The sequence below is a fragment of the Trichechus manatus genome, unplaced genomic scaffold (genome assembly GCF_000243295.1).
Source record: "Trichechus manatus latirostris isolate Lorelei unplaced genomic scaffold, TriManLat1.0 scaffold00091, whole genome shotgun sequence".
Lineage (NCBI taxonomy): Eukaryota > Metazoa > Chordata > Mammalia > Sirenia > Trichechidae > Trichechus > Trichechus manatus.
In genome coordinates this window covers 10358303-10382694 of record NW_004444027.1, presented here as the reverse complement: position 1 = coordinate 10382694, position 24392 = coordinate 10358303, and the positions used below count along the sequence as shown (strand labels likewise).

Genomic DNA, 24392 nt, shown 5'->3' with positions numbered 1-24392 from the left:
GGTGGTATGGGGCCAGGTGACATAGACAAGCTTAAGTTTGACTGAACTTATGGCCCCTGAACTCTCACGTTCCTAGTTGCTCCAGACCCTTACTCAAAGGAAAAAGTGTGTGCTACGTGTGCAAGTTCCAACTAGTCTCTAGGAGCCCCCAAAATGTGGAAATGGAGATCACACTCTTCTTCCCAGATTTCAGCTGGGTCAGACACTCCTCTGAGGAAAACTTAAAACACTCCACTATAAGTAGAAATCAAATAGACTATGCAAGAAATGCTACAGAGTGGGGTAGAGGGTAGACTTGCAAGATTTAGTCAATAATACAGGATGCCCAGTTAAATTTCAGATAAGTAATCTTAGTACGACTATGCCCTGTGCAATATTTGGGACTTAACACATTGCTGTCAAGTCAATTCCAATTCAGTGACCACCCCCCCCCCCATAGGACAGTAGAACTGCCCATAGGATTTCCAAGGAGCTGCTGGTGGATTGGAACTGCCGACCTTTTAGTTAGCAGCCGTAGCTCTTAACCATTGCGCTACCAGGGCTCCATTTGGGACATACTTATACTTCAAAATCTGTTATTTATCTAAAATTCAAATTTAACTGCACATCCTGTATGTTATCTGGCAACCCTGGTAGAGGAGGATACAGGAAAGCAACCTTTCAAACAGTTTAAGAGAACAAAAGGTAAAACCTTTGCATAAGTCAGTAACAGTGAACACTTAAACACAGCTTTATACTGGAATGGACCTAAGCGATCACCTAATCCAAACAAGCTCAGAAAGTCCCACAGGTAATGACTGATTGGGAGAAAGCTCCCTCCCCCCACCCCCACCCCAAATACATCCAACCCAGACCAAGGCTCTCGCCACTATGTTGTATTGCATTCTAAGTGAACTTTAGCACCACTAACCCTTAAATTTGAACACAAATATTCTAACACCCTACCTTGAAATCTCAAACCATGTTTTGATGCTTAAATTACTTTGAAAAATACTGTTGACAAGTTTGCCCAGGACTGACTCTCAAATGAGCCAAGTCTCCTATGGACTCAAACTAAGGCAATTGTCTCAAATGGTATCGGGTCACAAAAGGAAAATCTGTGTGGCTCAGTAATAGAATTCCTGCCCTCCAGGTGGGAGACCCAGGTTCTATTCTCGGTCAGTGCACCTCATGTGCAGCCACCACCCATCTCTGTTAGTGGAGGCTTGCATGCTACTATGATGCTGCAGAGGTTTCACAGAAATTCCAGACTAAGACAGGCCCGGCAGCATTTTGTTCCATTATGCATGGGGTTGCCATGAGTCGGGGCCGACTCAATGGCAGCTAACAAAATGTCTAACAATGCAAGTCCAACATTGCATGCCAAAAAAACTCAGGATTCAGCATATACAAAGGGCTGCAGCAAGAGTAGAACATGTATATCAATACATAAATACATACCTAAAGCATTAAAGGACTTTCTAGAAACCATTTAAGTATTTAATGCCCAAAGACAGTGATTCTCAACCTGAGGGACTTTTTCAAACATCCCCCTTACAAGGGACCATCTCTCCCCTTGCCCAAGCTGAGAATCTATTGAGCTACTTATTGGTGAGAATATATCAGACCTCAGCTGTGGTGGGGTAAAAAGCTGAAAGCATGGTTGTAGGAGACAGCTGAGCTAGGAGAATTAGGCAAAAGCTAGGGTAGTATGGCAGCGTTGATGAGGGCTATAAGCTATAGCAGGTGGAGGAAGTGCTGCAGCATCATTTCCCATCAGGCACAGTAACGCGGCAGCCAGTCAGCTGGGCTCCTTGGTGCTGCTCCTTTGGCAGGCGTCAAGGCGCAAACTACCACCCCTTCCTCAATCACTAACTCCATTATTGAGTTCGTCTCATGTCATCCTGGTTTTAAAGTGAACTGCACCGCACAAATGCAGAGCAATTAACTTTTTTATTATGAAAATCTCTTTGAAAACTTCAGCCTTTACTGGAGGTCATCTTCTCCAATGGGGCCAAGGGCAATCCTGCTGTTCTCTGAAAGCTAAACTCCCTTTAAGAGAGTGTATAATGCCAGGACACCCAGAATTTAGCCTTCATGTGCAGAAAACAGTCTGCATTCTTAAAAAAACATGGAAATATACAGATTCGTATCTACTACATTCAAATCAGTGAAAAGAAATGAGTGATGAGAAAAATAGGAACCAAAGAAAATTCACTTCATCGTCCAGTAGGATAGGTATTCAAAGGCTGCTGCTGCTAGGTGCCATTGAGTCGGTTCTGACTCATAGCAGAACAAAACACTGCCCAGTCCTGCACCATCCTCACAATCGTTGCTGTTTGAGCCCAATGTGTCAATCCATCTCATTGAGGGTCTTCCTCTTTCGCTGACCCTGTATTTTACCAAGCATGATGTCCTTCTCCAGGGTCTGGTCCCTTCTGATAATATGTCCAAAGCATTATGAGATGAAGTCTCCATGGTATGACAAACTGACAGATAAGTGGTGGAATTCAAAGTTTGCTTCTAATTAAATGTTTAAATTCTAGCCAGGTGTAGTGTGATGGATCGCTTTTATATGGCCTTTCTCACCATGGTTTTTAACTCCCACCAAATGGCTGGGTGGGACTATGCCAATGAGGTGCTTGTGGCCCACCAAAGGGATTGGACAGCTTGCTAATAATGTAAATAAGGTGCATGGCACCCTTGAGGGGGTGGGAGCATGCAAATAAAGTGTAGGGAACCCTGACAAGGCAATTGGGTCAGTTTTGCCATCCCACTAAGCTTAAAGGGAGACCAGGAGAGAAAGACAGGGGCTGTAACACGAAAGACATGAGAGACAGCTATGGTAGTGTTGCTGACCCACAGAAGCTGTCCTGATTGAGAAACTGTGTCCTGAATTGTTCCTGTTACTACCAAGCTGATCCCAATTCCAAGTTGTACCCTGTTACTTCCCTAATAAACCATTAAACTGTTAGTACGGTTCACAAATTCTGTGAGACATAGCAGTGAATTACAGAATTACTTAGGGGATGGGGAGCAGTTGATGTGAGAGATGATGGAGTGCTACAGCAGTCTGGAAAAGTTGGATACTTGGGACATCTTTAACCTCCGCCTCACAGGAACCAGCTTTGTGCCAATCCTTATAAAAGAAATTATTCATTTACCAGGATTCACACTAAATAAAATACCTTGATAGTCTCACTGCAACCATATTACCCTAAACTGCAGCAATGAACGTTCTGCCATCAGCCACAAGCTAATAAGCAAAGGTTACCACTATCCAGAAGTACCAAGTTGCTGAGGGCAATGTATCCTTCTTTTTTATTTTTATATTCTTTTCAACTGCATTTCAGTTTCTAAAGGTCTAAGCCACACAAAGTTCTTTCAGTGATTAAAACAGGAGGGAAAAAAAAGAAGCCAATATCCATCCTTGAAGAAAAGGTAAATCTGTTTCATGGTGAACTTTAGCCTCCAAAACAAATTCCAAATCAATGTTCTCCAGTCTGAACATAGTCTTCTGTAACCTGGGATAGGGTGCTCAGATACTGCCAGCTCAGGGCAGCCAACAGCATGACAAATGACAGGTAAATTGGAGAGTAGTGGCTTCGGGAGATCAGCTGACAAGTGGGAAGATTCTGTGTCCTGATGGTGGAGATGATCTGCCTTGTTTTATTAGAAGATGGATCTGATTTGGGAATTCTATGATAAATCTGTTAAAGAAAGAAGAAAAAATAGTAAGTACTATTTATTGAGTACTATATATTTTATAAACATTTTTCTTGTTTACTTCTCAACAGGTAGGCATTTTTATACTCATTTTACCAATGAGGAAATTGAAGTTCAGAGAGTGTTAAAGTAACTTACCCAAAGTCACTCCACTAATAAGGCAGGGATCAACCCAGGACTGTCTAATCACAAAGCCTGTCCTATCAAGCAAGCAAGGAGGCATGAGAGCATGTTACACTTGGGGAACTACTGAGAACCTCAAAAGTGGTGTCTGTGCCTCACTTATTTCATATCCCTGATACCTAACAGTGCCAGGCACATAGCAGATGCTCAGTAAATGTTGGCATAGTTTTGATTAAGCTGAAATAGAGTTAACATGGAAAAGGGGAAGTAATAATGGAAAGACTGGGCAAAAGAAGTTTAGGAAAACACGGTCAAGTATCTGGTATGGGAAACAGGCTAGAAAAAAGACTACAAGAGTAGAAGCAGGGAAACCTAAGAGTCATCTAGATTCCTCTCTGTATTTCCATACTTCCCTACCTACCACTTCTTCACAAACCTAAATATTTGCTGAATCCACCTCTTCCTCTACATCCCTACAATTACTGTCCTAGTTTAGGCTAGGCCCTTAGTGCCTCTCATCTTAACTACATCAGCCTCCAAACTGAGTTCCCTGCCTCTATGCCTGAACCCTAAAATCCATTTATCTATTCTCCACACTGTCACCGAAGAGATCTAAAACCTCTGCTTAATAACCTCAGTGGTTCCCTATCACCTACAGAATAAAGTCTGAGCTCCTTAATGTGGAGCACAAAGCCTTCTATGACCCGGACTCAATACACATCTCCAGCTTCATCTACCATTACCAACTCTCTCTTACACTCTAATAACAAACTGCCTAGAGTTGTTTTACACTTATGATGCTATTTCACAGTTCTGAAATAGCATTCACCTTTCTTTGCTCACATCACTCCCTCAGCCTGGAGTGCTCCTCCCTCATTTCATCTGGCTAACTCTTACCTATGCCCTAAGTTTCATCTTAGGTACCGTCTCTTCTAGAAAAACCTGCCTGAACCTCTAGGTGGAACCAAGTACCTCTCTCCTGTACATACCTTATCACTTATACTGAAAATTATCTGTTTGTATGTCTCCCTAACTAGACTACAAGTTTCAAAGGCACATGTCTTGTCTATCTTTTTATCTCCAGCCTAGAACTGTGCCTGGCACATAGTAGGTCCTCAATAAATGTTTACTGAATTAAAGTGGCAAACCAGTTAAGAGGTTATCTGAGTGGTGATCTAAGACTGACGCAAAGAGGATGAAGAAGACAGAGCAGACATTTTGTAAATAATTTCTTTTCAAAATTTTTATTAGATAATGGATATGATTTCCACAAACATTTCTTGTATTCTTGCCACCCCCCCAAAAAAAACTGCAATTTAATACAAGAAGGAAATAAAAGAATATATATATATATATATATAGCACTGTGCTAATGATACCTAATATTATGCTATAAGGGACAGTTATAAAAGAAAAAAACAGAGATGTGATGAAAGTACAAGTTCTTCTTTAACAAGTTTTGGATGATGAAATTATGTTTGTAAAAACAAGCAATATAAAAATAAACAGTCAAAATTCCCTCAGACTACTACCCCTCAGCCACAGCTGGTATAATTACTTTTAGACCTCCTGTTATATCCATATAAGCCTATATGTACAAATATGTCACATATATAATATATGGAATGTATTACATATAATCATGTATAAAATATGTGTGAATATTATCATATATATAATTTTATTTTTAAAGTAGGCTATAAATCTATTCTGTAATTTGATTTTTTTCAGGAATAAAATGCTAAAACCTACAAAATGGCATCATTCTTTTTAACACAAGCTGCTTAACATAAATGTATTATAATTTAATAAATTCTTTCCCAGTGAAGATTGAGGACAAAAATGCTACCATAAGCATCCTTGCACATTTTATGATTACTTTTGTAGGATAATGTCTGAGAATTGCTTGGGCAGAGGTTATGTACAGAAGAAGGTATGAAACCACATAATACAAAGAACATGGATACTGCCTACACCTAGGGTGAGGAAAATAAAGGAGGACACTAGGAACTTTCCCACATTATCTGGATCCCATGATTTAAGTGGAGGGTAGTATCATTAACCAAAAAAAAAGAATACAGGAATGGTTTTACTTTGATTTGGGCGAGCAGTGAATACAGAACTTGATGAATTAAGTTTGGGATATACTGTGTTTGAGGGGCCTGTTGGACAATCGAACAGACCAAGGGGACACTATCTGGTTTAAAATTAGGAAAGGTATGGGTCATATCCTCTCACCATACTTACTCAATCTCTACACTGAGCAAATAATTTCAGAAGCTGGACTATATGAAGAATAATGCGGCATCAGCATTGGAGAAGACTAACAACCTGCGATATGCAGATGACACAACCCTGCTCGCTGAAAGTGAAAAGGATTTGAAGCATTTACTGATGAGAATCAAAGACCTTTGTATGGATTACACCTCAACATAAAGAAAACAAAAATCTTCACAACTGGACCAATAAGCAACATCATGATAAACTGAGAAAATATTCAAGTTGTCAAGGATTTCATTTAACTTGGATCCACAATCAATGCCCATGGAAGCAGCAGTTAAGAAACCAAATGACTTACTATATTGGGCAAATCTGCTGCAAAAGACCTTTTAAAGGTCTTAAAAAGCAAAGATGTCACTTTGAGGACTATGCTGCGCCTGACCCAAGCCATATTTTCAATCACCTCACATGCATGCAAAAGCTGGACAATGAACAAGAAGACCAAAGAAAAACTGATGCCTTTGAATTATGGTGTTGGCAGAGAATACTGAATATACCACTGGACTGCCAGAAGAACAAACAAATCTGTCTTGGAACAAGTACAGCCAAAATGCTCCTTAGAAGGGAGGATAGCGAGACTTCATCTCACATACTTTGGACATGTTATCAGGAGGGACCAGTCCCTGGAGAAGGATATCATGCTTGGTAGAGAGTCAGCAAAAAAGAGGAAGACCTTCAACGAGATGGAATGACACAGTGGCTACAACAATGGGCTCAAACACAGCAATGACTGTGAGGATGGCACAGGACTGGATAGTGTTTTGTTCTGTTGTACATAGGGTTCCTATGAGTCGGAACCAATTCAATGGCATCTAACGACATTGGACAATCTAACAAAACTGTCTAGATGGCAGTCAGAAACATGAAACTAGAGTTTAAGACCAATGTCTGGGCTTGAGTAATAAAATCAGGAGTGATGAGCACATGGTGGAGGTAGAAGCCATGGACATAGCTAAGAGTACCTAGGAAGCATATGTGTGAGAAGAAATGAAAATCAAGACAGAATTCAAGGAAATACCATCATTAATGAAGCAGATGGAAGAAAAGGAGCCAGAAAGACAAGGGAGCAGCCAAAGAGGTAAGAGGTTAAGTGGGTGATAACCGTGTCACAGAAGCCAGAAGAGGAAAGGGCTTCAAGGCGAGAAAGATACACAGTGTCAAATGATACAGTAGAATCAAGGAAGATTACAATAAAAAAGTCACTAAATCTGTAAATTAAGAGGTCATCCAATCACTTCAGTAAGAAAAGTTCTAATGACAGGGTAGGAACAAGAGCTAGAATAAAGGGCTTTGAGAAAAAAACTGGAGTAAATAACATTAAGTACATATGCTCTTTTGAGAAGCTAGCTGTGGAGGAAAGGAGAAGGAGGAGAATGGGAAGAGATGAACTAAGGTCAAGGAGAGTTATGATTTGTTCACTTTTTTAAATGAGTGTCCTAAGCACGTATACACACTAAAAGGAACGACCAAGTGAAAAGAACAGGTTTAGATACAAAAGAGGTGGGATGATAAGTGAGGGCCCCAGAACTGAAGGAGGCAGACAGCAGGGAATAACACTGGACAGGTGGAGGGATAAGGCTTGCAGGGGAACACAGACAAAAGTTGAAGGAATTTGCAACAAAGAGTCTACTACTTCCTCACAGGTTAAAAAGCCTGCTAAGAATAAAGACAATGATAATATACGGCAGTGCTTTTTGAACTTTACGTTCACAGGAATCCCCTAGGAATCTTGTTAAAAGGCAGATTCTGATTCAACAGGTTGGGTAGGGACTGAGATTCTACAGTTCTAAGAAGCTCCCAAGTCATGCAGATACTGCTGATCCAAAGACCACACTGAGTAGCACGGAAAAATAGTGCTTGAAGATCATGACGATGATTTAGATTAACCACAGTGGGGAGCAAAACGGGACATTTACCAGGGACATGAAAGAGATTGCCCTCGCCAAGCAATTAACTTTGGCAGAGAGGGGAATAAAAGTTTCTGTTTGCCTGAGTGTTTATTTATATCCCAAAATAGCTGGTTGATTTTCTCACAGCTGGTAGTTCTCCAGGCTGGTTTTAGGCTGAGGCTGCTTACCCTAAGGAGCAGAATCCATCTGCTCAGCAGGATTTGGGGCTTCACTATAATTCTTAAACATTAGAGTTGCATGATAGGGCATCTTTAAAGTCCCTTCCAGGTGCATTATTGCTATAATCAGCAAATCCGGAGACCTGACAGAGTGTGTCTTTCTTTCTTGCTGCAGAAGACGCACTTGGTCAGAGAGGAGAAATAGGATCAGTGTTAAACTGGGACACTAGCAAAAAGCCAGGCAATTTCTGGACTTTACACAGAAAGTTAAAATTTGAAACTTTATTTACAAAATGTCCCTAATGCCAACTTTAAAAACACTCATTGCTTGAGACTTATAGGAGTATAGATGCAATATTTAAGAAATCTTCAGAGATTTTTCTGAATCAAATCAACTTAAGTACTAACATTTTCTCCAAATAACTTGAGTTTGACTAGAGTGACTTTAAATAAAATAACTGATACCCTAATCAGAGGTCAGCAAACTTTTTCTTAAAGGGCCAGAAAATATTTTCAGCTTTGCAGGTCACTCTCTGTTGCAGTTACAATAATCTCCCCTTATTCGTGGGGCATACATTACAAGACCCCCGTGGATGCCTAAAACTGCAGATAGTACCAAACCCAATATACAATGTTTTGTGCTATACATACATATCTATGATAAAATTTAATTTATAAATTAAACACAGTAAGAGATTAACAATAACTAATAATAAAATAGAACAATTATAACAATATACTGTAATAAAAGTTATGTGAATGATGAAGGGAGACACAGTGAGATTTCATTACACTACATACTCATTTAACATTTTTGGACTGTTACACTACATACTCATTTAACATTTTCGGACTGTAGCTGACTGAGGGTAACTGAAACGTTGGAAAGCAAAACCCAGGATTTAAGGGGGGATTACTATACTCAACTCCGTCATTGTAGCACAAAAGCAGCCACCAAACCAAAAACCAAACCTGTTGCTGTTGAGTCGATTCTGACTCACAGTGACCCTAAAGGACAGAGTAGAACTGCCCCAAGGAGTTTCCAAGGAGTGGCTGGTGGATTTGAACTGCCAACCTTCTGGTTAGCAGCCAAATGCTTAACCACTGAGCCACCAGGGCTCATAGCTACATAAATAAATGGGCATGGCTGTGTTCCAATAAAACTTTGTTTACAAAACAGACAGTCAGCCAGATGTGTTTAGGGGCTTCTCCCCTAGTTGTGAATCACAACTAGGATTTAATTCCAATAATTAAATAAAACACTAAATAAAATTTAAATTTAAATAATTAGTATAACTACCCCCCAAAATTTTAAAAAGTTTTCTAAAATTAGTGATCAGAATAAAACTATAAAACCAAAATATTCTCTGAACTTCATACTACACAAAATGTGTGTCTAATTTATATAAAATGAAGAAACAGTACCTAATATGACACTATTCAATGGAAGTATTCCTCAAAGTCATGATTAACAACATAGGCTTTGAAGTCAGGCAGAAATTGGTCCAAATTATGGCTCCACCATTAACCCGCCATGGGCTGGGGCCTCAAGTTTCCTTGATATTAATAGTACCCACCTATTTGGTTGCTATACTAGGCATATAGTTAAGTTCAAAATACATGCTGGCTATATGATAAACTGGATTGTCCCAAGAGTCTAGTTGGTAGCAATTTTCTGGCCAATGGCTGAACTCTTTCATCTAGTTACTACAAGAATTTTAGGATTTTTAAAAATTTTGGCATTCTCTAACCATCTATAGTTGCTTTGTGTAGAGATGCTAATGTCCAAAATTTGTCAAATAAAAGGGAAGAAGTATAAAGAGAATGAGCAATATGTAACAGAAATCAGTGGATATAACAGGGTTTTGTAGAAACCTGTTAACATAAAATCACTATTACAAATTCCTATAAATGCATAACCAGGAAACTGGAAGGGTGTACAAAACTATTGACAGCGGTTAACTCTGGGGTGGCTAAGTAGGAATGAAAAAGTGTATTATGTTTCCATATACTTCTACAGTATTTCACTTTTTAACAAGAATATGCCTAAGGATCACAACAGCATCCCTGCCCTCTACCCACTAAATGCCAATAGCATGCCCCACTCCAGCTGTGACAACCAAAAATGTCTCCAAATATTGCCAAATGTCCCATGAGGGCAAAATCACCTCCATTTGAAAATTACTGCTCTAGAGCCTAGAGATTAGAGTGTGTGCTAGAAAAAGTTCCTTCTGGAAACTTCTTTAATAAAAAGTTCTTTTGAATCTAGTTGTACACTATACCCTCCAAAGTAGGAGATTTTGCTTCAGCATGTACATTTTATTGGATGGTTTTGGCATTTAAGGTGAGATTTAAGGAAGAAAAATCAGAAATAACTGCAACTTGAATTGCAACTAAACGTCCTACTGTGTTTTCTCATTTTAGGCTTGTGATATAATGGAAAGTAGTGGATTGGGTGTTAGGAAATGAGGACTGGGGTCCTAGATCTTCTCAGTCACTCACGGCATGAGCATACACAGCCTCAACTTCACATTTGTCATGCCAATCAAGAAGCTTGCTTGGCCTCTAACATTATATTCTAGCTCAAAAAATATGATTCCACCATTTAGGAGCTCCATCCTGTATCCTTGCTTTATTTATCTCCTTTCATCAGGGTGCTATACAGCTCTGAATAATCAGTTCCTCATACATCTATTTTCTCCTAATAAAGTACACAAAATTCCTGCCTCTTTATGTCATAGTAGAGTAAATTGTTAGGATCATTTGCAATCCAAATATGAAATGTTTTAATAGTGACATTATTTAAATCATGTAAAAATAGCTACAAATTATCCAGGTAGTTAAAAAAAAACTCACTTCTTCCATATACTGGTATATTATAGCTTTGACAGCTGGCATATTGGTGGCATCCATCATTAGCGTTACTGCTTGCCCTTTTCGAATCTTCACAACGCCTTTGAATACCTGTTGATTATTATAACAGGCAGCCAAAGTAGCAATCGCCATTACCTATAAATAACAAGGAGAGAGAAAGAAAAAACACTAATGAATTTCATTTCATGAAAAAAGTATGAAATGGAGCTGCAAGCAATCACCATCACAAAAAGGTGGAATGAGAAATTAACAAAGGGCTAGAACAAAACAAATCAAGAAAAAAAAATAACCATGAAGATAGCAAGACTCAACATTGTGAAAATGTCAATTCTACCCAAAGCAATCTACAGATACAATGCAATCCCGATCCAAATTCCAATGGCATTGTTTAATGAGATGGAGAAACAAATCACCAACTTCACATGGAAAGGACAGAGGCCCTGGATAAGTAAAGCATTACTCAAGAAGAAGAACAAAGTGGGAGGCCTCACACTACCTGATTTTAGAACCTGTTATACTGCCATGGTAATCAAAACAACCTGGTACTGGTAAGACAACAGATATATAGACCAGTGGAACAGAACTGAGAATCCAGACATGAATTCATCCACCAATGAGCAGCTGATCTTTGACAAAGGGCCAAAGTCCGTTAATTGGGGAAAAGACAGTCTTTTTAACAAACGGTGCCGGCATAACTGGATATCCATCTGCAAAAAACTGAAACAAGACCCATACCTCACACCATGCACAAAAACTAACACAAAATGGATCAAAGACCTAAATATAAAATCTAAAATGATAAAGATCATGGAAGAAAAAATAGGGACAACGCTAGGAGCCCTAATACATGGCATAAATACAATACGAACCATAAGTAACAATGCATAAACACCGGAAGAGAAACTAGCTAACTGGGAGCTCCTAAAAATCAAACACCTATGCTCTTCAAAAGACTTCACCAAAAGAGTAAAAAGACAACCTACAGACTGGGAAAAAAATTTTGGCTATGACAAATCCGATCAGTGTCTAATCTCTAAAACCTACAAGGTACTGCAAAACCTCCACAACAACAAAAAAAAAAACCCAATTAAGAAACGGGCAAAGGATATGAACAGGCACTTCACCAAAGAAGGCATTCAAGCAGCTAACAGACAGATGAAGAAATGCCCACAATCATTAGCCATTAGAGAAATCCAAATAAAACTACAATGAGATACCATCTCACCCCAACAAGGTTAGCATTAATCTGAAAAACACAAAATAATAAATGTTTGAGAGATTGTAGAGAGAGTGGAACACTTATACACTGTTGGTGGGAATGTAAAATGGTACAACCACTTTGGAAATAGACTTGGTGCTTCCTTAAAAAGCTAGAAATAGAAGCACCATATGATCCAGCAATCCTGCTCCTTGGAATATATCCTAGAGAGATAAGAGCCGTCACACGAGTAGATACATGCACACTCATGTTCGCTGCAGCACTGTTCACGATAGCAAAAAGACGGAAACAACCTAGGTGCCCATCAATGGACGAATGCATAAACAAATTATGGTTTATTCACACAATGGAATACTACGCAATGATAAACAACAACGATGAATCCGTGAAACATGTTATAACATGGAGGAATCTGGAAGGCATTATGCTGAGTGAATTTAGTCAGTCACAAAAGGACAAATATTGTATAAGACCGCTATTATAAGAACTCAAGAAACGGTTTAAACACAGAAGAAAACATTCTTTGATGGTTACAAGGGTGGGGAGGGAGGGAGAAGGTTATTCACTAACTAGATAGTAGACAAGAATTATCTTAGGTGAAGGGAAAGACAGCACACACCACAGGGGAAGTCAGCACAACCGGACTAAACCAAACCTAAGAAGTTTCCTGAATACAACTAAACGCTTAAAAGGACAGAATAGCAGGGGCGGGGTCTGGGGACCATGCTTTCAGAGGACATCTAAGTTAATTGGCGTAACAAAGTTTATTAAGAAACTGTTCTGCATCCCAGTCTGGTAAGTGGTATCTGGGGTCTTAAAAGCTAGTGAGCAGCCATCTAAAATGCATCAATTGGTCCCAACCCCCCTGGAGTAAAGGAGAATGAAGAACACCAAAGTCCTAAGGAAAGTATTAGCCCAAGAGACAGAAAGGGCCACATAAACCAGAGGCTGCATCAGCAAGAACTAGATGGTGCCTGGCTACTACCAATGATCGCCCTGACAGGGAACACAACAGAGAGTCCCTGATGGTACAAGAGAAAAGTGGAGTACAGAACTCATATCTAGTAAAAAGACCAGACTTAATGGTCTGAGACTGGAGGAACCCTGGAAAGCATGGCTCCTGGACTTTCTGTCAACCCAGAACTAAAACCATTCCCGAGGACCAATTCCTCAGACAAAGATTAGACTGGACTATGGGACATAAAATGATACTCATGAAGACTGTGCTTCTTAGCTCAAGTAGATACATGAGACTAAATGGTTAGCTCCTGTCCAGACGTGAGATGAGAAGGCAGAGAGGGTCAGGAGCTGGTTGATGGGCATGGGAAATCAGAGGTGGAAAGGAGGAATGTGCTGTCACAGTATAGGGAGAGCAATTAGGGTCACGTAACAATGTATGTATAAATTTTTGTATGAGAGACTAACTTGAATTGTAAACGTTCACTGACAGTACAATAAAATAAAAAATGGTGAAAAATAATAATAACCCTGAAGAAAGTATGTCAAGATTTTTATCTTTCCTACTTCTCCCTTTCTCAACAACAAACAGAAACAAGAGGTCTTTTCAGTCTGCAGTTTAGTCACAAAAGTTCCATTTTATATGGAGAAACAAACAGGAAATCTAACATTTTCCATGCTAGAACAATGAGTTATTAGATCTGAAAAAAATTTCAAAATAATATCTGGAAAGAACTTTTGATTTTAATTGTTTTTTCTTTCTATTTTTCCTACAATGAACATAATCATTATATATTAAAAACAAAAAACAAAACTTGAGGGGAAAAAAGATCAGAAAAAGAAGGGCAGCGTTTCCTATGTATAAAGGTAAACTATTTCTAGGATAAATGGAAACCTAAGACAGACATACAGATTTTAATTCCAACCACCATTCCAGGTTGATCATTAGAACAAGATCAAACCAAGTTTCCAAATCAGTTAAATCCTATAACTTCATTCACTTATTTTAGTTAATAACTGAAATAATTGATAAAGGGAATTAAAGACTATTAGCTCCTAGAATATCAAGGGAAGGAGCTCTGGTGGTGCAGTGGTTAAGCGCTCAGCTGCAAACCAAAAGGTCGGCGGTTTGAACCGACCTGCTGCTCCATGGGAGAAAGGGCAGTGTGCTTCCTTGGAAACCCTAGGGGCAGTTCTACTCTGTCCTACAGGGTTGCTATGAGTTGGAATCGTCTCAACGGCGATGAGTTTTTTTTTTTTTTTTTTTGGTAGGTTTACAGGATCAGTATTTTTTTCCTAAGACTAGGAAAAGTACAATAATTAGGTGCTTAATAAAGACTTTTTAAATGGTAACAGCTTCACCCAAGTTTTACTCAGTGCTCCCTATAAAGCTAGGCTGAAGCCTTAGATTTGTGAGGAAAAGGATCTAAGTAGTTTATAATAATCAATCGGAGAAAAAAATCAAATCTAGAAGGATCTGGAAAGAAGTAGGCTTAATCTTGAGGATAAGCTGAGTATAATGGTTGGGAGGCAAATGAGAAGTATTGTGAAACTTCAAAACATCAAAAGAAAACTAGAGTTATCTTTTTAAGGAATCATATTTCTGAATTCAGCAGAGTAAAATAATAAATACATTCTATTCACTTCCCTTTATTCTCTACTTCCCGTATGCTATAAGAATAGTCCCATTCCATACCTGTGGAACAGCACAGAAGTTAAACACACTTTGGTTTCTAAGTCTTGAAAGATAGGTGATGACATCTGGGATGTGGTGTAATGCATTGGTTATAAGTTCATTCAGGCAATGAACAGCCAAGTCAATATTCTCTGGTTTAGCGAAATCACTCAGCTTCTTAACATACCTGCTCCAAACCTAGTTAGACAATAAGATTAAAAAACAAGTCAACCTGTGAATAGTGGAAAAATTTACAAACAATATGAAAGAATTTTTGTGAATAAGCAGCTAAGCTTTCTAAGCTACTGACATCTTTCACCAAGATCAAGTCCATCTCAAGTTCCATGTAATGACTATTTGTGACTACCAGTAAGGGTCTAATCAAAACCTAAGAGTAAGTTAAGTATTTGTGAAAGTGCCCCTTTGCGAAAATTAGTGCAGCATGTACTAAGCAACACCTTGACGACCTTTGCCTCCTGTTATTCAGAAAGTACTACCATATTTTCACTCAAATAATGTTTGAGTTCTACATACATTTTTTGCCAACTGTGTCTCCCCTAGAGAGGTTATTTTCATAAGGGCGCTATGCTAATTTGAGAATTAGCACAGCACGCTTAGGAAAATACCTCGAAGGGGAGGGTACAGTTGGCAAAAAATGTATGTAGAACTTGGGTATTATTTGCATAAAAATATGGTTGTCTATACCTGAAAAAATGACCAGATATATACAAAATCAGCTACAACAATACCAGCTGCCATCAAGTCAACTTCAACTCATAGTGATCCTATAGGACAGAGTATAACTGCCCTATAGGGTTTCCAAGGATCAGCTGGTAGATTCGAACTGCCAACCTTTTGGTTAGCAGCCAAGCTCTTAACCACTGCACTACCAGGGCTCCTACAACAATACTGCAGGCTAAACATTAAACATTCTCAAGATGGCTAGGACTCAATTAATGATTAACAAGACATTCCTAATGCTGAAAAGAATGTTGCTAAACAAGCATATCTGTGGAAAATGAGCTAGGTTTATACTGTAAGAACAGTATCTTCCTGGATTTTAGTAACTTAAAAGTAAAATATCATCCTCAACTCCAACAATGTAACTTGACGACCTTTAATAATATTACTTAGGGTTTTCTCAGAAGCTAGTGAATAACTTACTTTTATTTTGGGGTATTTCTTAAGTCTCTTAAAGAATAATGCATATTGTAAGTTTACATAACTCTTCAAAATAAATGAGTAGGCCTCCAAGGACTAGCAGATTGCATGAAAAATCAAATTTGTTATCCATTCTTAATTTGCACCTAAACCCACTCATATTGATGGTACTCGTTATTCTGCAGAACCTGGAGAAAACATTAATGAGTCCCATGTACCCATTACCCAGCTTCAATAATTACTGACATATGGATAATCCTGTTCCATCTATACTCCCACTCCTGAATTACTTTAAAGTAAAGTCTTGAAACTGTAATATTTTATCCATAAATACTTTATTATGAATTCCAAAGATGAGAATCTTTCTTGTAGACACATGTGACTACTGAACCTTCGAAATAAGGCTTGTGCAACTGAGAAACTAATTTTTTAAACATTATTTTATTGTTGTTGTTGAGAATATACAAAGCAAAGCATACATCAATTCAACAGTTTCTACATGTACCATTTAGTGACACTGATTACATTCTTCGAGTTGTATATCCATTCTCACCCTCCTTTTCTGAGTTGTTCCTCCCCCATTAACATAAATGCACTGCCCTCTAAGTTTCCTATTTAATCTTTTGAGCTGCTGCTGTCAATTTGATCCCATATAGTCCTTAAAAGAGCATAATGCTCAAGGCAGACATTTTTTACTAGTTAAGCTAAACTATTGTTTGGTTTTAAGAAGACTTCAGGGGATATTTTTAGTTTAAGGTTTAAAGAATGTCTTAGGGCCACAGTTTCAAGGGTTCATCCAACCTTCATGGCTCCCAGAAGGCTGGAGTTCATGAGAATTTGAAATTCTGAGAAACTGAATTTTTAACAACAAGAGTGCAGAAGTAATGCAGTGAGGAAAGACTAGTCTTTTTAACAAATGGTACTGGGAAAACTCGATATCCATGGCTTAAAAAAAAAAAGCACTAAGTTGGACCCCTACCTCACATCATATACAAAAACTAATTCAAAATGAATTACAGACCTAAACATAAGGAGCTAAAACTATAAAACTCTTAGAAGAAAATACAGGCTTAAATCTTCATGACTTTTAAGATCAGGCAACAGTTTCTTAGATATGTCACCAAAAGCACAAGCAACAAAAAACAAAAAATAAATCAGACTTAAAATTAAATATTTTTTGTGCTTCAAAGACACCTCAAGAAACAGAAAACATAACCCATGAAATGGGACAAAATATTTGCAGATCATTTATCTGATAAGGGGCTTACAGCTAAAGCATATAAAGAACTCTCATAATTCCACAACAGAAAGACAATTAACTCATTTAAAATATGGGCAAAGGATCTGAATAGATGTTTCTCCAAAGAAGATATGCGAGTGGACAATAAACACATGAAAAGATGATCCACATCATTAGCCATCCAAACCAAAACCAAACCCACTGCCGTCTAGTCGATTCTGACTCATAGCAACCCCATAGAGTTTCCAAGGCTGTAAATCTTTACAGAAGCATACTGCCACATCTTTCTCCCACGGAGCCACTGGTGGTTTTGAACCACCAATCTTTTGGTTAGCAATTGAGCACTTTAACCATTGTGCAACCAGGGCTCCTTTATCAGCTATCAGGGAAATGCAAATCAAAAACACAATGAGATACCACTGGGTATCACACTTACTAGGATGGCTGTAATCAAGAGACAGATAATAACAAATGCGGTGAGGATGTAGAAAAACTGGAACTCTCATACACTGCTGGTGGGAATATAAAATAATACAGCCATTTTTACCTAGAGTTGTCGTATGAAAAGCAATTCCACTACTGAAAACCTGTGTCCAACAAAAATTTATACCTGGAAGTTCACAGCAGCATTACTCATAATAGCCAAAAAGTGGAAACAATCCAAATGACCATCAATTGATGAATGGTAAATCCATATAACGGAATATTATTTGGCAATAAAAAGAAATTAAGTACTACAAAGAAACTGTTGAATTGGTGTATGTTTTGTTGTATATATTTTCACCAAAAAAACAAAAAAGAAATGGAAGTACTGATATATGCTATAATACGGATGGACCTTGAAAAAGTTATGCTACGTTAAAGAAGCTAGTCATAAAAAACCGTTATATGATTCTATTTATATGAAACGTCCAAAATAGGCAAATCTACACAGACAGAAGTACATTATTGGTTGCCTAGTGCTAGTGGTGGAGAGTGAGGGGAAAGAGAGCATGACTATTAATGGTGCTGGGAGGACAAATGACAACGTGACCGATCCAGGACTGGAGAGCTGCTCACCTCCAGGCCCGAAGCTGACCATAGTCCTGGCAAACACTCTATTCCCAGAAACGAGCAGGAAGGCAAGGAACATAACATCCTTGAAGAAGTCCTAATCCAAATGATAACATCTGGACATTTTGGGCTTGAGGGAAGGGGGTTTGCATGATAAACTCATATTAGTTCCTCTATATAATAATCTCTGGAGCTTGGGGCAGCAGCGCAGAGATCTACCTGTCCTGCTGCCACCCAGGACATCGCCTTGTATGTAAGTTTTCCCCATAATAAATCTTAGACCACTTATTCAACCTGGAGTGGTCTGCCTCTTTCTTCAGTCTGTCCCTACCTCATGCCTTGAGCAGCCGCTTTTGGATTTTCCCCAGGGAACTCCCCCACCCACCCGACAAATGGGTAGTGGGTTTCTTTTCAGGATGATAAAAATGCTGTAAAACTGATTGTGGTGATAATTACACAACTCTGAATATACTAAAAATCACTGAATTTTATACTTTAAATGGGTGAACAGTATGGATGTGAATTAAATCTCAAAAAAGCTGTTAAAAAATTATTATTTTGCAACCCCGATAAACTATCAGAACTAAGCATTAAGCATCAGTGACTGCTAATATCAAAACTGAGAAAAAACCAGACTTCATGTACCTCTTGATAAAAGAACACACCACCACTTATTTCATCAAGAGGTATTATAATGTCTAGGTTTTGCTCATTTTTTATTTGGATTAAAATACATTTGAGGTGTTTCAATCCATTGCACTTTTATTCTTTTTGATGCTCAAACTGTTCCATATTTGGCTAGTGAACCCACTGCCATCGAGTCAATTCCGACTTATAGTGATCCTACAGGGCAGAGAAGAACTGCTCAGGGTAGTTTTAATATGAATTTTTATTAGGAGTAAGGCTGAGCATCTTTTCAAGTATTTAAAGATCATTTACGTATCTCTTTTTGTGAAACCACTTTCTTACCTCTGCCCATTTTTCTATACAGCAGTTGGTCTTTTTCTCAATTTTTAGAAGTTCTTTTTATATTAGGAATATTAACCATTTATCTGCAATATAAGTTGCAAATATTTTTTTCCTATGTAACACTATCTTTTTTTTTTTTTTTTTACTTTAAAAGCACTTGATTTTAGGAAACTATTCTATGGAAAGCAAAAGGTAAGTGCTAGAGTAAATTCAGGAAATAGTCAAATAATTGTCTAGCTTTCCTTCTGAATAAAATCAACACCAAAGTTTTTCTTTTCCCGGTCCAGTTTTTAATTAAGTCAAAGATTAACTGTTGTCTCTCTTACAATGGCATCAGCAGTTTTTGCCTATCCTTTTACCCTTCTTACCACAGAACACTTCTTTCTTGGAGGGAATCCAGTCCTTTTATTTTGGGCAGACATAATCCAGGTCTGGCCAATAAGAGTACTCATTCCCTTGACTACAGGAATTGATTCACAGAGGGGCATATGAACCAAGCTGTACCAATTACACATTCCGGAGAACACTTTTGTTAAGCCAGAATATTGTGAGTCATGGGTTGTTATATCTACCACTTGGAGAAAATGTGTCCAAGAAAAAGAAAAGAAGCAAACTGTATCTTAATCTATTTTATATATACTTTTTTGTTGCCTAAGGGGTTTAATGATTGTTTTTTAGAAAGTGTTCAAAATTATTTTTCCCCAAATCCCCTAATCTGTTACCTCTTGAGGCCAAAACTCTCTTCCTTCCTGCTGATCTTCCAGATAATCACGAATGATGTTTGTTTTCTGCAGAAACAGGCCCATAGAGTTGGCAAGATCTATATCTTCACCAACCACAGAGTCTTCTAACTCTGAAGCCGAGAACAAACGGGAAAGGCCAATTCCCACCAGCCCAGCAACATAGTGACAGTACTGTAAAAGATTATTTTCGTATTACTTTAATAAATATTAAAATGGAAATGCTAAGAGATCATTAACTACAAAAATAACAGTTTCCAAAGAGAATGTACATGATCTCATTTTATGTATAGATTAAAAACATCTTGAACAGACATACATAAAGGATTTAATAACACTGCTCTCTGTCTGATGGAAATATGATGGCAATTTCATTTGTATTTTCTAAATTTCTACAGTGCACATGTACCACTTTTATATTAACAAGTTATTGAAAAAATAAACTAGTAAATTTTTTGATATCCAAAATTGAGAGTGGAGACAATGAGGGAAGATGGAATAGTCCAATTAATAGAAACTAAAACAATTTTTAGTTTACTCTTTCTTTGACCCATTGGAAGACATTTCAGCACTCTGTATATTCAATCCTCACAAACATTCTATGAGGAAGGTACTACTATTATTCTCATTTTATAGATAAGGGAACTGAGGTACAGAGAGGTCAATTAACTTATCCTAGATCACTCATCTGGGAAGTCAGAAGACAGGGATTCAAAACCAGTTGTCTGGATCAATAGTTTAGGCTTTAACAATTTTGCTGAAACTGCCTCTCTCAACAGAGTAAAAATAGTAAATGTAATTCTTAATTGTCAAAGCAATTTTTTTCCCATAAAAGCAGAGTTTGCTATCCCCCAAATATATCCTCCCCTGAAAAGGATATTCTAAGACAACTTAATGCAATACCCTTATAAAACAAATGTCCATTAGACAATTTAAGAAAAAAAAAGCTAAAGAAGATACATTCTAGAACAGACATTAAGAATGGTAAAAAGTTAGGCAAAGACCAAACAGTAAAGCGCAGTTTCTGAATGAAACATGTTCTAGGTGAGGAAAAACAAAGAAAGAGTAAAGATACGCTGAAATTAAGTAGAGAGAAAGTAACTGTGTACAGCTACAGAATCTAAAAAGAATCACTAGAACTGAAAAACATTAGTATATCCAGAGAACTGTCCACGGGAAAGCATAATTTATTATTTTTAAGATAGTAATTCCTTGGATAGAAATACTCCTAGAATGGAGACCTATATAATTCATCTTTGGTCAAAGTTTAAGAAAAAAATTCTTTAAATATATTCAATTTTATATGATCAGAGCTTCTCTTTAACAACCTATACTCTCATATTCTTACTTCTAGAGGGAGATCATGAGAAAGCAGGAAAGCGTTAGAATGGTGCTCACTCCCCAGTACGTTGTTGTTTTGTGCCATCAAATTGATTCCGACTCACAGCAACCCGACAGGCCAGAGCAGAACTGCCCCGTACGGTTTCCTAGGCTGTAATCTTAACAGGAGCAGATCTCCAGGTCTTTTCTCCCAAGGAGTGGCTGGTAGGTTTGAACTGCTGACCTTTCAGTTAGCAGCCAAGTGCTTAACCAGTGTGCCACCAGGGCTCCTTACATTCCTCAGTATAGTACACCTACTATCTGAATGTTAACATCTTTCGATTCTCATGAATTGTTATTGTTTCTAAGGAAAAGACACATAATTTAACAGCTTAACTGACACTTGTTCCTCATAAACAAATGGAGTCATTTATGGCAGTGCCTGATGTCAATGCTGGCACTGAGTTTAATGATGCAGGACTCAATCTACAAGACTGGGTTGTGTCTTGAGCCAATCTCTTTTGATACATAAAAGAGAGGTGCAAGCAGAGAGACATGGAAATCTCATACCACCAAGAAAGTAGTGCCAGGAGAAAAGCGCGTCCTTTGGACCTAGGGTCCCTGTGCTGAGAAGCTCCTAGTTTAGGGGAAGACTGATGACAAGGACCTTCCTCCAGAGCCAACAGAGAAAGAAAGCCTCCCCTGGAGCTGAGGCCCTGAATTCAGACTTGGAGTCTACTAGACTGTGAGAGAATAAACTTCTGTTTGTTGAAGCCATCCGCTTGTGGTATTTTTGTTACAGCAGCACTAGATGACTAAGATAGTCATTTATCTAAAATTTCACAGCAAGTCAGAGACAGTTTTTTAAGCTTAATATCTGTATCTCTCAGACAAATTTTATCTATCTTGGACGAATTTAATGCTAAGCTCTGCAGGGCATGGATATTTTCATCAGCAGAGTATTATTAAACAGTAAGCCCCTATTAAGTGCTTAAGATGAGACATTCAACCTAATCAGCTGTAAAACCAGAAAGCCTGGAAGTGATGGACAACTTTTTCCTTGTTCTGAACTTCACAATGAGTGCTACCAGCTCTGTCTTATGAACTACACACTGAGATTGTCTTACAGAGAGAGGCACTAACCTTGTCCCACTCCCGTTCAGAGGTCACGTGCTTATTCAAAAACTCTGCCATCCCAAAGCCCATCTTCCGACAAATATCAACAATCACTGTTTGATATTTTTCAGCCAGATTTCTAAACTCAAGGGAGATCTGAAATGAAGGTCATAAAAAACAGAAAACATAACATATATACTTACACTGAGAACCAATATGGTACCTAAAGGTCACAAAGCAAAGCAATGGTAGAACTCATTAATTATGACTCCCAATTGATTCATCTAGAAGCCTAACATCTAAATTATGCTATTTTTACGTATTTGAATAAGAATCTGAACAACTTTTATAAATATTAAAATAGAAGGGTCTAAAAAATTCTAAAATTTCTAGACTCAAAAGAAGATTCAAAGTCTCACCATATACCCATCTTTCCAATGTGCAATAAATGGATAAAGCTGAGCAGAAGAGTAAGAATTTTAAGGAGGGAGAATGTCTTATTTCAGATAAACTTCAGGATAGCAAAGATTCATTCATGCAAATATTTACTGAGCACTTCCTGTGTAACAGGCATTGTTCTAGGCACTGAGGATATACAGCAGTGAAACAAACAGAAACTCATGCCTTTGTAGGCTTGCATTCTAGTGAGGGGTTAAGCCAACCATTTTCTATCATCAGTTCCCAAACGTGTATCACGAAGATATAATGTCTCCCAACTACAGACTATACTTTTTAATTACTTTAACAACTCAGCATAGCTTAATATGAAGCTTGCAATCCAATCTTTTTTTCATAGCCTAAGCTATAATGTAGAAAACTAATTTTGCTGGTTTTTTTTTTTTTAATTTATTACTATTGCACAAATAGGTTCAAAGAAATGTTTATAGGTTATCAAAATACAATAGAAAAACACCATGAAACTTCTTAAATAAAATGCTATAAATATTAATGGAACCAACATACAATATTGAAAACAGTGAACAGACTATTAAAGACCAAAAGTATGAGATTTACTTGGTCTGTGCTTACAGAAAGACTAGAAAACTTTCTCAGGAAAACACCTAAATTTAAGGACGTAAGGGAAAACAAGTTAGTTGCAGAGCACCACAGGGATTTAGAAGCCTGAGATACTTTAGGATTACTTTGATGAACATCAACTGTTAAATCCAAAGAAAACCATAAAGTCAATTTAGTCTTTCCAGAACTCTTCAATGACAGCTTTTCCGAGCCAAAGCTAGTTTGTTAGATTGAAAAAAAAACAGCAACTGTACCAAAAGTTATCTGAATCTCTGAATCTTCCTAAAACCCCATTCCTTTAACAGATCCTTGGCTAGACCAGTTCTATTTATAAGAGAGGAAAGGCCAATGAAGGTGGGGGAGGAGGAGGTTAGACTCTTAAAAACAAATACTCCAAAATAAAAACTTTCACTCTGCAGTGAACTATCCTCTTCAACAACTTTTTGGTACTTACCACATAATTACATAATACAAAAAAATGAAAACAAAAATATTCAAGAAAGAGTGACAATAAAGAACTTGATGTTTTCCCCAGGAACCTGAGGGAGAGGGGATACAATATACGCAGCTTCTGAGCATTGCTTGCCGACTCTCCACACTCAATGCCCAGTTTCATATACTCTGTAGGAACAATAACAAGCTCTTCCAAATAAAATGAGCCCTCTTCTGGCTTTTTTTTCTTCCTCCAAGTAATTCTGTTCTACATCTACAGTAGATTTCTAGGTCCTTAAGTCACTTTCTGGTGATTTCAAAAACATGAAGGAAGGACACCTTAATGAGTCCATTGGTATAATGGAGAAAGGCCAAAATACCAGGTAGTGGGAAGGGTACCATGACACTTGCATTGATTTGTTAATTAAAATTCTCTTAATTAT

At 37.9% G+C, this 24392-nt stretch overlaps 1 protein-coding gene across 3 annotated transcripts in view; it reads right to left on the bottom strand.

Moving 5' to 3' along the window:
* Nucleotides 1-3303: 3303 nt before the first annotated feature.
* Nucleotides 3304-24392, bottom strand: part of FDFT1 (farnesyl-diphosphate farnesyltransferase 1) — a 31454-nt gene continuing 10365 nt past the window's right edge. For 2 of the 3 annotated variants that reach the window (XM_004382209.3, XM_004382208.2), the window contains 5 exons: nt 22528-22656; nt 20047-20238; nt 14923-15099; nt 11033-11185; nt 3304-3689 (listed from right to left, as the gene is read on the bottom strand). In XM_004382209.3, coding sequence (XP_004382266.1) covers nt 3468-3689; nt 11033-11185; nt 14923-15099; nt 20047-20238; nt 22528-22656 — 873 coding nt within the window. In that variant the 3' untranslated portion in view covers nt 3304-3467. The remainder of the gene's footprint in view (nt 3690-11032; nt 11186-14922; nt 15100-20046; nt 20239-22527; nt 22657-24392) is intronic. The other variant, XM_023736756.1, reaches the window with a different exon arrangement.